At 43.7% G+C, this 12,929-nt stretch overlaps 1 protein-coding gene across 2 annotated transcripts in view; it reads left to right on the top strand.

Moving 5' to 3' along the window:
- Nucleotides 1–12,929, top strand: part of TP73 (tumor protein p73) — a 309,820-nt gene that overhangs the window by 277,875 nt on the left and 19,016 nt on the right. For both annotated transcript variants that reach the window (XM_086921747.1, XM_086921748.1), the window contains 5 exons: nt 4,476–4,585; nt 5,655–5,797; nt 6,218–6,306; nt 9,654–9,778; nt 11,899–12,047. In XM_086921747.1, coding sequence (XP_086777873.1) covers nt 4,476–4,585; nt 5,655–5,797; nt 6,218–6,306; nt 9,654–9,778; nt 11,899–12,047 — 616 coding nt within the window. The remainder of the gene's footprint in view (nt 1–4,475; nt 4,586–5,654; nt 5,798–6,217; nt 6,307–9,653; nt 9,779–11,898; nt 12,048–12,929) is intronic.

Below are 12,929 nucleotides of genomic sequence, written 5' to 3'. Positions count from 1 at the left end.
ACATTTTTGCATATTTTTAAAAAGAAAAAATACTTGATCTCTTACTTTATGAAATTACAGTATGCGACACATTTCAGCCCTTTCGAGGGTAAATCCACTCAGAATCAATGTCCAGGTAAAATGTTTGCACATTTTCAAAGGAGCAAACAGTTTTTAGTTTCAAGTGCTCCAAACGAAAGCTCTGTAAAATGTCATAAAATAAGAACACCTCAACTTTTACCATGACATTGTAACACAGACACTCCCGATTTTGATACCTTTTATTGAACTAGCAGAATGTACAAGGCAGAGGCAAGGTATAGCATCAGATTTCAAAGCCATACGTACCTCTCCGTCAGCTTAGTCTGCACTCACTTGGGGTTTAACCCTTCTCTTCGCTTTTTTTACAGACGTTCTGAAGACATTTAGGGGTATATTATCAAGGGCAGTATCGCCGCTTTAGCAGCACTTTTTGCCAATAAAGCGGCAATATTCTTATCGCCCTATTAACAAGGTGGCACTAACATGCATCAGCGCATGTTAGCAGTCGATTTCGTAACCTATCTCATGACAGCGATAGATATCGCTAATGAGATGCAAAGTAGGTGTTCCCTCCTAACACAACATGTGAAATGCTCGCAAAACCAACATTGCTGTATCAACAACGCTGCCCCTGAAGATCGGAGCAATAACAAAACGCGCGCTAAGCCCCCATTATCGCATGATTCCAACGCCTAAAAAAAACCTGACTAAGCAGTATTGCCTATGGGAGGTGGATTATGTGGTTCGGTACACAGTCCCCTATTAACAAGCATTTCATTAGCGCTGTGAAATCATCACAGGATTTCACACGCTAATGATGATTATCGAAATCTATCGCTGGATTGCACTTCGCCTGTTAGCAAAGCGTTGGTAATACGCCGCTAACACGGTGATGTAATTCAGCGATAGAGGGCGATAATGAAAAATGTGCTAAGCTCGTTTTGCAATTTTGCAATATTTATCGCAGTGTGTAGATAATATGCCCGAAACATATTATTTGTGGGATTTTTCAGTGAGTTTGAAGCGTTTTGAAACTGGTGCCATCAAATAAATAAATTATGTACCATGTTGTGCTATTAAAGTTTGCCATGCCTGATCTCATGTGGCAGCGGTGTGTTGCTCCAATAATCTCACCTAGCTTTTAATATATGTGTGTCTTGGCTCAGTCATAGAGCTCATGCATGACAGGGCCGAACTCATGTGTTGAGGTGTGGGGTGCGAGGGTTTTGGGGTGCTCAAATATGTAATGGCATTCTTTATGTACAATAGATGACTTTCAGATATGCCAGGGCTGCTCCTATATGCCACGGGTGGTACTTATTATAGCCTTATAGCCCGCCCTAGTGGGCTATACTGGCTATTAAAGGCCCTCTCCAGCGTTTAACAAGGGAGAGGGACTTTAATAGCCGGTATAGCCAAGCTGCAAAGGGCTATAAGGCTGTTAGAACATTCTGCAACTAGAGGGCAGAATGTTCTAACAAAAAAAAAACAAAGCCTTATGAAAGGGTGAGGGGATTGGAATCCCCTTACTCTCCATGAAGCCTTTGTTCACAGCCAGAGCTGTGAACTAAGAAACATTGCAATGTTGGAGCTCCAGGCTTATACCAGCCATTATAAGCCCAGAGCACTTCATTGTTTTCAATGGAGCTACCAACATTCCAATGTTCTAATATGTATCATGCTTGCTATGGTGCACTATGGAGGCTGTTTGAATGTACAAAACGGGCTGGGCACTTCAAAATCTTGACATGGTAGATCTCCATCCCTCTGGACAGTAGTAAAGCTACTAGTGTGCAGAGTGGCACTCCAGGTATACCCTGAGTGATGTAATAAAAGGTAATCACGTTCTTCGTTCTAATGACAGTTTCCCAGCTTCTGCAACAGTCTCCACTTTAGGTTCACAGTCTGGCCGGCCAGTCCATTCCTTCCGGGTCTCTCCCAACCCCCCTGAAAGCAATAAACGGATGCGGTAAGGTCTATGGACAGGGCTAGTGAGGGGGGCTACCTGAAATAAGGTCAATGGGTAGTGCTAATTGTGGGGAAAAACACACACTCCCCACCATATGGTCTCTTGGTGCTGATAACAGATTTTTATAGCTACACAACTCAGCATTACTCATTTTGTCTACTTCGGAAGGATAAAACGTTGATTGGACTTGTTGGGAACCCACCTGTGACAGCCCAAATAAGCATAAGCCACAGAAGTGTATACGTCAGTCCTCTCAGCCACATGAGTGACATGCCGAGTCTGTGCCACAGGAAGGCACAGTTTCTTAAAGTGCCTGTTCTATATCTCAAGCAGGTAATTTATGGTTGAAGACCCACCCTAATCACCCAAAGAATGTACGTTTAATTAGGACGGGTGATTATGGCCTGTGGGCATTACAAAGTTTATGGAATGGGCCTCCTGCAGCAGAGCATCTGAAGGACGTGAAGGCAGCTTCAGTCAAAAACAACTTTATTTGGTTTATCACAACCATAAAGCACACAATAAAAAATGTATAACAGTCAAAGTTTAAAAGCATAGTGTTTCCAATTTAAAAAATTGAAATATTTACAATTTCTATAAAATTCCCAGTCCTGTACCAACCCCAATCATTTATTCTTTGTCCGCTTTCAGTAGGAGGTTGTCCACCAGTGTCATGAATTTACACCACAACAAATTAAAATGTTTGATGAGCCCCCCATCCAGCGTATTACAGCCTGCCTACAGGTGCGGATCTTTAATTAATTTAAAGTTTCTTTTAGCAACTTGCTTCTTTCGTCTTTTAAAGTGTCGCAAACACACATCAAGTGGCATATGGATTCTATATGGTAGCCACGTAGACGACAATTTTCAATTTGGTGTTTGCTTTCCAGGTAGGGACCAAATCCTTTGAGTTGTGATCACCTAATTGGTACAGCATAAATCTCTTTTTAATGTTAGTCGAAAGTGAGCCTCTAGGTCGGCTTGCGGTATTAGCTTTGTATATGAGTTTATTACAGCCCAGGGGTGTCGGCGTTTGGTCAATCTTCCTTTATCTTCCATAAAGGATAATGTATTGGCTGTGACGTTACACGCTCTGTTAAATGCTGTTCTTTCCATCTTGCTATTCCTGGCTTCGTCAATCTCTAAAACTTCCAGAGCTGTACACAAGTAATCACCCCATGTGTTTGGTGTTTTCTGGTAAAACTGAGACTTTATTTTGGTCAAGCATAAGTTGTTCAGCGCTCCAGGTTCCGATGCTCGGAATTTTCAGCACAATTTTGCAAACGTAGCTTTTCTTTGATTTTCCTGGTTTTGGAGACCACATTCCACGCGTATCTGTGCTGGGGATGCTCCTTTAGGAAGGTTAAAAACTGCTTCATATACTTTTGTCCGCAGTTTGTTTAAAATGGCGATTTCTTGACCATGCCATATTTCAAGGCCGTAGGACAGAGTTGGGAGCAGTTGTGCTGCCATTATTTTCAAAAGGTGACCCTGGGAAGGAAATCGCAATTTCTTATACAGCTGTTTATAGGCAAAAATTAATGATTGGGCTTTTGCTTTTATATCTGTTTTTTGATCTATAAAGGACATACTTCAGCCCAATTTAATGCCCAGGTATTTGTATGAGCTAATGTCGTCATATTGTGTGCCCTTTGCATACCATTTATATTTTCCTGGCCTAGGGCATGCTAGTCGCACCACCTTGGTTTTTGTCTTATTTAATTCCAAGCTTTAGTGATCAAAGTAATCAGTCAGTTTGTTTATGACTCTTCGCAGCCCGATTGAAGGTAGCTTCATTCACCTGGGTTGCAGATGGGTCAGAGTTACTTGCCCTAATTACATTTTAAATAATGGCATGTTGGCTTGAATTTAAATAAAATTAAGTGGGTGTGGCTGCACTGTCCCACAGGGTAATCTCAGGGTATTGTGGCAGTCTAGGCAAGGTACATTTTTTGAGCCCAACTCCCCCTTTTCTAGGACGAGATTCTCCAGACTGCCTCCCAGGCCAATGTGTATACATTCTCCTGTGACCTAGCAGGCCTGCCGTCCAATTTGCTATGCTTGATCTGCTCAGAATTTGTGCAGTGTGGAGATTAAAGAGGAACACCTTTGTTCTCCATAGTAAATGTGCAGCCCACTCTGGCGCAGTCCTTCCTTTTCTATTCTTGATTGCCTACCAGAGGCCCTCGAGTCTGGATCTGTCACCTGTTCTGAATAACATGTCATCAGGTCCAACATCTTGACAGTAACTTTTACAATCAGTCCTGATTTGTCCAGCTGGTCTTCCTAGTCCTAGGTAAACATGTCCTGCAATACATCTGTGTCTAGAAGTCAAAGCATGTTTAGTTTTTTTGACTAAAAGAAAAAGAGCTTGCTGAATTCACCCTTATGACTTGGATCCAGGTGACCACGGAATATGTCCATTCTACAGCCGCGCTGCGGTTCTTTTTAACTTGTAACACTGCCTCCTTTTGTCTGTACCCAGGTCGGAACCGAGTTTACCACCATCCTCTACAACTTTATGTGCAACAGCAGCTGCGTTGGAGGGATGAATAGACGGCCCATCCTCATCATCATCACGCTGGAGACGCGAGAGTGAGTATTGTCTTGAAACCGACTCATATCCAGTGGGGGAAGAAGGGTGCAACTTGTAAAGTGCAACTTCTGAGTCTGGCAGCAGAGCTGTGCATTTGCACTAGGTTCCCATTGGGGACCAGATGTATCATTATACTGGTCGCACAAAACTGGTCGCAGTATGTGACCAGTGTTTTTTCAAACTGCATGGAATTTTACACACCATCTTCAGCACTATTAGATTGGTTTGTAAAATTCAGAATGGGAGTGGGTCGCAATCTGACCTAGTTAGCTAATTAATTTTTCATTAGGTAGATCGTAAATTGTGACTCACTTCAATTGCATACAATCACAGGGATGGTGTACTGCAAGGGTTAGTAGACCATCATGACTGCTATTGAATTTAAATTTAATTGTTTTTTGGAAGCAGCTCGATTTCCTTAAAGGAAACACAGCTTCTTTAAAAAGAGTTTTCATTTTTTTAAAGTTTCTGTGAGATTTGGCAGTGGTCTCCACAACCCCTGTCAACTTTCCCAGAAAAGCTTTACACAATTGACAGAGGGGAATGGGTCCAAAGGAGACCCTTCTGCGGATGAGTTGTCACCCATTTGGGGTCAGTAACTTTTCAATGATTTCCACCCAGAAATTATGGATGCAAAGCATTGATACACCATGGTGCAAGGGTGCCTGGGTTGCAAGCAGGATTATTTGTGGGCGCAAAGGGGTACCTTCCTGCACAAAAACCATCCTCAGAGGCATATTCCTCTTTTTAGGTGTGCTGCAGAATTTGCTACAGGGCAGAGTAATGCAACGCAGCGATATGCACTGTGTTGGTTACTCTAGATTTAGGAAGGTGGCCTTGTGTGGCTTCATACATCGCATTCTGGGTTTCTGTCGTGCTTGCACCAAGTTGGAGGGTGCAAACCCCTTACTACTTGAATATTCAAATGCAACAAATGACTGCTCCCGCTTGCACCATATCTGGTTTAATAATTTTGACACATTGAGTTTTGTAAATAACTTTTTGCTGACTCTCGCTCACCGCACTCACCTAAACAACACATGTTGCTTTTTGTTTATTACCTTTCAGTGGCCAGGTCTTGGGTCGGAGGTCGTTTGAAGGGCGGATATGCGCATGCCCTGGCAGAGACAGGAAGGCAGATGAGGACCACTTCCGGGAGCAGCAGGCCTTAAACGAGAGCGCAGCAAAGAACGGAAATGCCAACAAGCGCAGTAAGTGAGAGTTCTCCGCTTCACACACACAGAGGCAACAGGCAGCTGTGAACCGGGTTCTTCAATGGAGCATAGTTGCCACCATTTGAAAGAAAGTTCGTTGGACACCTTACAGCACAGCTATGAATTACTCACTTGAAAATTCACCACACCCACTGCCCCAATGCTCCGCCCACTCCACCCAACCCACATAATTAGCATCATTTAATTCCAACTACTTATCATAGTGCAGATTATAGGGTCTATTCAATAAAAAGAGAACTGCAGGGAATTTAGACAGGAAAGATCTGCAAATGAGAACATTTCAGGGGTTAATATTATTAATATAGGCACTGGTTGACACGTCTAGCAAGTTTGTATGTACTATTTCCCACCTATACACAGACGTGGCATTGAAATGTTTAACTTTTTTCCATTCAGCATTCAAGCAGAGCCCACCAGCGATGCCCCCTCTTGGTGCCAACATAAAGAAAAGGCGGCATGGCGAAGAGGAGATTTATTATTTACCTGTAAGTACTTTCACATACTCAGTCACTGCTGCTACCAGACGGGAGTGGTGTGGCGGGGTGGGGGGCGGGATGAGAAAGATTTTTTTTTAAACCGCACACTTACCTGGAATCACGCTGGCCGCCGCCTCTACCCGGTCCTCTTCCTCTTCCCTGAGTCCGGCAGCAGGAAGCACCCGGGCTCCCAGGCTCCCCAGAGCCAATCACAATGCTGCAATGCTTGTTGTGATTGGTCTGAGTACCGTGGTTCAGCGCTCAGACAGGCAGTGGGAGCCTGGGAATGCTCTTCACCCAGGCTGTAACGCAGCCTGGGTCGAGAACATGCAAACTGCGCATGACGCTTTGGCTGGCCTGAGAGGGCCGGCCAAAGCGTCATGCACACTTAGAGTGCACTCACCACTCCTCACCATTTAGTGCTCTGCCATCATTGAGCCCAGCTCTGCCCGCACATAACGAACTGAGCCATCAACGCAGGAAAAATAAAATGATAATGACGTTGCGTTATCATTTTATTTTTCCTCTTTCTCGGAGAGCAGTGGGGAGACGCTCCTCCGCCTTAGCGGTAGAGTCGCCGCTGCACATACTCTAAAATGAGGAGGTATATCACTAACTGGAAGAACACAAATTCTAATCCCTGAATTCCCATTTCATGTCTAAGAAAGCGGACAAAACACTTATTAGGAACTGAACAAAGTCAGGGGAAGGGTCTACTCTACTACCACTTAGTACAAATAGGTAGGACCTGAGACATGAGTAGGATAGGGTTCCTGCCAAATATGCTGCCAAAAGCACACGTAATAGCCCATCACTTTACAGTGGTTCTTGGACATTCAAAATGGCCCTTTCATGGGGCAAGAATGATGGCATACAAGCCAGGGGTAGCAAACTAGCCTTTTAAAGATGAATGTGATGCGCAATAAAGAACATAGGGCCCGATGTACAATGGTATTTAGCATGCGCAAATGGGTTTGCGACCATTTGTGCATGATAAAAACCTGTGGCCAAAGTACAAACACTATTTTGCGAGTCGCAGATAAATGGTGACTTGCAAAATAGTGTTTAGCGACTCGCTATTTGGAAGGGGCATTCCCTTCCTAATAGCGACACAAAGCCATGTACCAATGTTTTGCAACCGCAATTGTAGCCACAAAACACTTGCAAATGGAGTTGCAAATGGAAAAGGGTCCCCAGGGGACCCCTTCCCCTTTGTGACTGACTCCCAAAATATTTTTTAAGGGCAGGCAGTGGTCCCGGGGACTACTACCTGCCCTTAAAAAATTAAGCAAAAACGCTTCATTTAAGAAAAAAGTGCAGCCTGTTTTCCTTTAGGGAAAACGGGCTGCATTTTTTTTTTAAACTTCTAAATTGAAAAGCAGTCCCAGACATGGAGGTCTGCTGAGCCCAGCAGGCCACCATCCCTGGGAGGGTCAGCCATTCCCAATGGGGTCGCAAATTGCGAGTGACTCATTAATATTCATGAGCCTCGCAGTTTGCGACCCCATTGGGAATCGCTAACAGTGTCTCTGACACTGTTGTACATTCTAAATTGTGACTTGCAATTTTCGACTGGCAATCGATTGAAAATAGTGAGTCGCAATTTAGAGTGGTTGTACATCTGGCCCATATAACTTGTGGCCTCAAAACAACTTATACAGGAGAAGCCTGAGAGTTATGCCAACTATGGGCTGTCACCTAATTCTTCTGAAACCACTCAATTAAGGTAGATAATAATGTATTACTCAATGCAACATAATTTTCATGCTGCTCAAGCGGTTATGTGTTGCATTTGTTTGGCTACAGTCAAAGAAGGGGTGTCTTGCTCGTCAGAAGACACTGGGTGAAATTAAACCCTCTTTTGAAGTACAATAGAAAAGAAATGCACAACTTTTATATGAATTAATGGATTTATAGACATTGGCAATAACACCAAGGGGCATATTTATGAGGGGTTTGTGTCATGCTTGCACCATGCAACGTGGCACATGCGCGACACAAACCTTTAAATCATATTTATGAAGCCACAAAAAGTCACTTTGCGTGGCTCTGAATAGTTTAAGAAATATATCAAGACTGCAACCCAGCACAAATCTCTGTGTTGCATTACTCTGCGTTCCATGGGCATTGCAGTGGGTGTTCCCATGCAAAATAATTGGGAGCAGCCCCTTGCGCCACTTTTGCGCCACTTTTAACGTGGGAAAAGTGATGCAAAAGTGGCACAAGGACCTTGTTAATCTACCCCTTGGTTTTTTATGCATTCTCGGATTTTCCAAACCTGCTAAACCTGGGAATTCGCCAAAAAGATACTCCTCCCCAAGTGAAGAGTAACATGGAGAGCTATGTTTAGTTTGCCTTGTTTTTTTCTCTTTCTATGTGTGCATGTGTGCAGACACAGGCACCCTTGCACCATAGTGCAAGGGTGTCTGCGTTGGCGTTCGGCTCCCAAAACTGCACCAATGCAGGGGAAAGGATAGGAATGCGCTGGATTGGATAAATATGGCACATTCTAGCCCTTTCTGTGTGAAGCAGGGCAGCGCAGCAAGGTAAATTGATGCGCTGCCCTGCACCACAATTCCCGTATATATGCCCTTAAGCTCTATTTTCACTCAGAACACAGTAGCAAACATAGTTGTACCACAGTATTTGAAAATGCTGTTCTTATTAATGGTACATGATAAAGATTGTTTTATACTTTTACACCACAATTCCATCTTAATCATTGCAATACAGATCAGCCTGGAGTGTTAATTTAAGAAGATCTCCTTGTATACTTCTTGCTTAACAAAAGTGCTCATCAAATAACTCTGCTTGCACTGAATTAAAGGTTTTATGTCAGACTATCGCGTACAATAACAAAGTTCTACAACAACATTGTAGCCAGAATATCGACTACCTCTGTATTGTGTAGGTGATTATAAAAAGATAGATACAGATTTATAACCATAATTCCACATCCATATGCCTTGATGATATACATATTGTCATGGAACATAGATGCAGAGTAAAGTACAGCAAATGTATACTTACATATACACACTAACCTTCATGATATTGTGGTTGTTGAAATTTTTGTAGGACGATATTTAAAACACAATATTCTGGTAGAACAATTGCCTCTTTGCACCTTAACTTGTAGCAGGCATGCGACCTATAGATCACAGGCAGAGTAACCAAAAAGCCAGCTTTTTCCTCTCTCCTGGAGTAAAGAGGAGCTGGTGGCTTGGTTATGCATGGGGTTCCAGAGCAGGGGACCTAAAAGAGGCAATGGACAGTCTCAGCTGCCTCTCCCAATCTTTGTTACTCATCGTGTCAAACCCTTGTGGCTCATTCTGATTGTGCCCTTTCTTGCATAGGTTCGAGGCCGTGAAAACTTTGAGATCTTGATGAAAATTAAGGAGAGCCTGGAGCTGGTGGAGCTGGTCCCTCAGCAGCTGGTGGACTCCTACCGGCAACAGCAGCAGCAGCTTCTGCATCGCCAGTGAGTAGCATGGCCCTGGCTACATGGGTAGTTGTCAATAATGAATGCACGGGCTACCTACTGGATAAGACTACCATGACGAAACATATCAATGGAACTGGCATGGATTGGATAGAAATAGGACTGCTGTTGATACCAGATTTAAAAAGAAAGGCTAAGTTCATGCTAGTAAGACCACAGCCAGTCATCTATATGGCAGCATGCTACACTCTTACAACAAGACCCGTGCCATGCATGTTAGTAGTATGCGAAGCTACGAGTAGGCCATGTAGCTGTAAAAGTTAAAGTAAGTGAATACATTTGTATTGTACACCAGGGGCTCGATTAAGATGTCGGTCGGAGTTGCCTCTGACCCACACCGTTGCTGTCTGTGGACCGACAAACCTCCGGTCGGCAGTCTTGACACTGCAATTACAATGCGACCTCACTTGGTGCTGTCGCATACTCCAATTTCTCTATAGGAACTTGTGCTGCAGCTGTAAACTGGCCACAGCACAAGCTCCCATAGAGAAATGGAAGCTTGTGCAAATCCCTGCACCATGTGTGGCAGGCACCTCACCGTGTATGCCACATGGTACAGGTATTTGCGGGTCAAGGGGGCACCAAAGGTGCCCCCTTGACCCGCAACTGGAGGCCACAGGAAGAAGGGGGCCTTGATAGGGGCCCCCAAAGTCGCTTTCCGACAGGCTTTCCATGCAGTCGTATGGGATTATGTTGCTGTCTCCGACTGGCCGACAGGCTCCTGGAGCCTGTCGAAAACCAGCCGGAATGACGGACGGTTTCACTGTCGACTGCGTATATTGTAATAAGGCAGTCGGAAGTAAAACTGAGATGTGAGTTGGAAATCTTCTCTCCGAATCACATCGTAATAGGGCACTATAAGTCATGGTGGCTGCCTGTATACCTACAAACAGGAAATGGGCATGTATGTGAGGTGAATAGCTGTTAGAAGCACGTCAAACTTCTGCTTGTGAGTGAGCTTCTCTCCTCCCTACAAGCCAATCACCTCCACAACAGCAAGCCTCAATGTACAGGAAAACCATTCCCCTGCAAGCAACCATGAAACAAGTGCACTCCTCTGTATGTAAATGGATTTTGCTCTGTCAAGCAGACCAGTACTGAGCCTTTCATAACAGCAGGTCACACCCCTCCAACTAGCCATTTACATTTTTGTCAGCGAACTATGGGGCATATTATCAAGAAAGGGCCTTACATTATCGCCGCTTTTATCGGCAGGAAACTGCCGATAAAGCGGCGATAATGGGCTTGATAATATGCTCTATGAATTTCAATCGAAGCCCATGTTAGATGTAAAGACATGTAACATGGGCTTCGTTTGGAATTCCATAGAGCATATTATCAAGCCCATTATCGCCACTTTATCGGCAGTTTCCTGCCGATAAAAGCTGCGATAATGTAACGGCCGTTCTTGATAATATGCCCCTATAAATCCGCAGGCAGGCTAATCCCCTGTAAAAAGAAGACTGTTGCAATGATGCTAATATATAATCTTTATCTAAGCTAGCCAACCTAGAGCAAGTATCTTATTTACATGCTTGTATTGTATTCCCAAGCAAATAGACTAATCTCTGAACCACATCAGGGAGAGTTGTTTACTCTCTCGTTGGAGCCTTAGAGCGCTATTGAATCATTCCCGGAATGTGATGCTTATTTCTCAATAAAAACTCTTATCTGAGTATGCATTAACCCAGTAGAAGGGTCGTGTTACTGGGCATTCGCATCTGTTTTTTCACTGTCATCAACCTGCCTTTATAGTTAGAGAACTCTCCAACCTTAAACACAGCATCATGGCCTGCACGTGCGATCCTATTAGGAATGCAAGCCCAGCCCTCGGAGCTGGAAGTGCATGGACTTTGATTACAGCTACTGATCAGGAAACTCCTTGCAGAAAACTAGCATTGAAAGCATGGTTTGGAATTGCAGATTCTGACTTTAAATCAAGGCGCTGATTTGTAGCTCCCTTTGCCACGTTTGGAAAAGGGGCCATGTTGGCCCTTGTGTGATGCATTCGGCATTCTTGGTTGTTTTGTGGTAGTCTGTTGTAAGTGTGTTGTCTTCATTCTGGGTCTGTAACATGTGCTACTCTTGTTTCTGTGCAGGAATCATCTGCAGTCGCCTTCGTCCTATGGCCCAGTCCTCTCACCAATAAACAAAGTACATGGAGGGATGAACAAGCTGCCGTCTGTCAACCAACTGGTGCAACCGCAGCAGCACAACTCAAACGCAGTCCACAACATGGGCCAAATGGGTAAGACAGGTCGAAGGATGGAAAGTAAAGGTATAAACAAAGCCCATCAGCAGACATGCTCCGGAAAGGTAGCTTAATTGAAGCCGGAGGTTTCCTTTAGGGGCTTTCACCCCAAACAGACTTTGTACCTTGGCAAACAACTCACATATCGTACTGTATTGTAATTGCATTTATATAGCGCTTACTACCCCTGACGAGGCGTCCAAGCGCTTTTTATCATTCACCCACCAGAACTAAAGTATTTCAAGAAACGCCCACCCAATATGTTTAGATACCTAGACTAATATTGGACCATGATCACCACCTGACCATTTTTGTTCTGACTCATTCGACCCTAATGAATCTTCTGCTCTTTTTTTGGCTCTTCCGCTGTACCTACTGCTTTTTTACAACATAATTGTACAGTGGCGTAAGGGCGCATGGTCACCTCTGGGCTCCCTCTAACTACCGGACATTGAGGTGTGACGTCTGCATTTGAATTTTTATTGATGCAAAAATTTAAGTTTTGGGACTTTAGCCTTGTTAGTGTAAGCTATTCAAATTTACAATACCTGATCCATTTTCAAATAAAAAAAGAACTGGCAGAGCCAATAGTTGTAGCCTGCATAATTAGCAATTTAACATTTAAAAAGTCCTGCTGTAGTGAAAAAGAAGAAAACAAAAAACGTTCACTTTCTGAAAACAGTGCACCTATGAGATAAACAATTTGATGTTTGAGGTTTCAGTGTACTTTTGAGGTGTAAAATAATCCCTCGTGAACTGAAGTGCAAATACTCCCTTGGAGATGGAATGATTCACCGTATGAGGCCAACAGAATGAGGTTAGAGAGATTTACTTCTCTGGGCGGAACCAAAGCCCACTTTATGTATATTTTAAAGAATT

The sequence above is a fragment of the Lissotriton vulgaris genome, chromosome 5 (genome assembly GCF_964263255.1).
Source record: "Lissotriton vulgaris chromosome 5, aLisVul1.2, whole genome shotgun sequence".
NCBI lineage: Eukaryota > Metazoa > Chordata > Amphibia > Caudata > Salamandridae > Lissotriton > Lissotriton vulgaris.
This window is presented reverse-complemented; position numbering and strand designations above follow the sequence as displayed.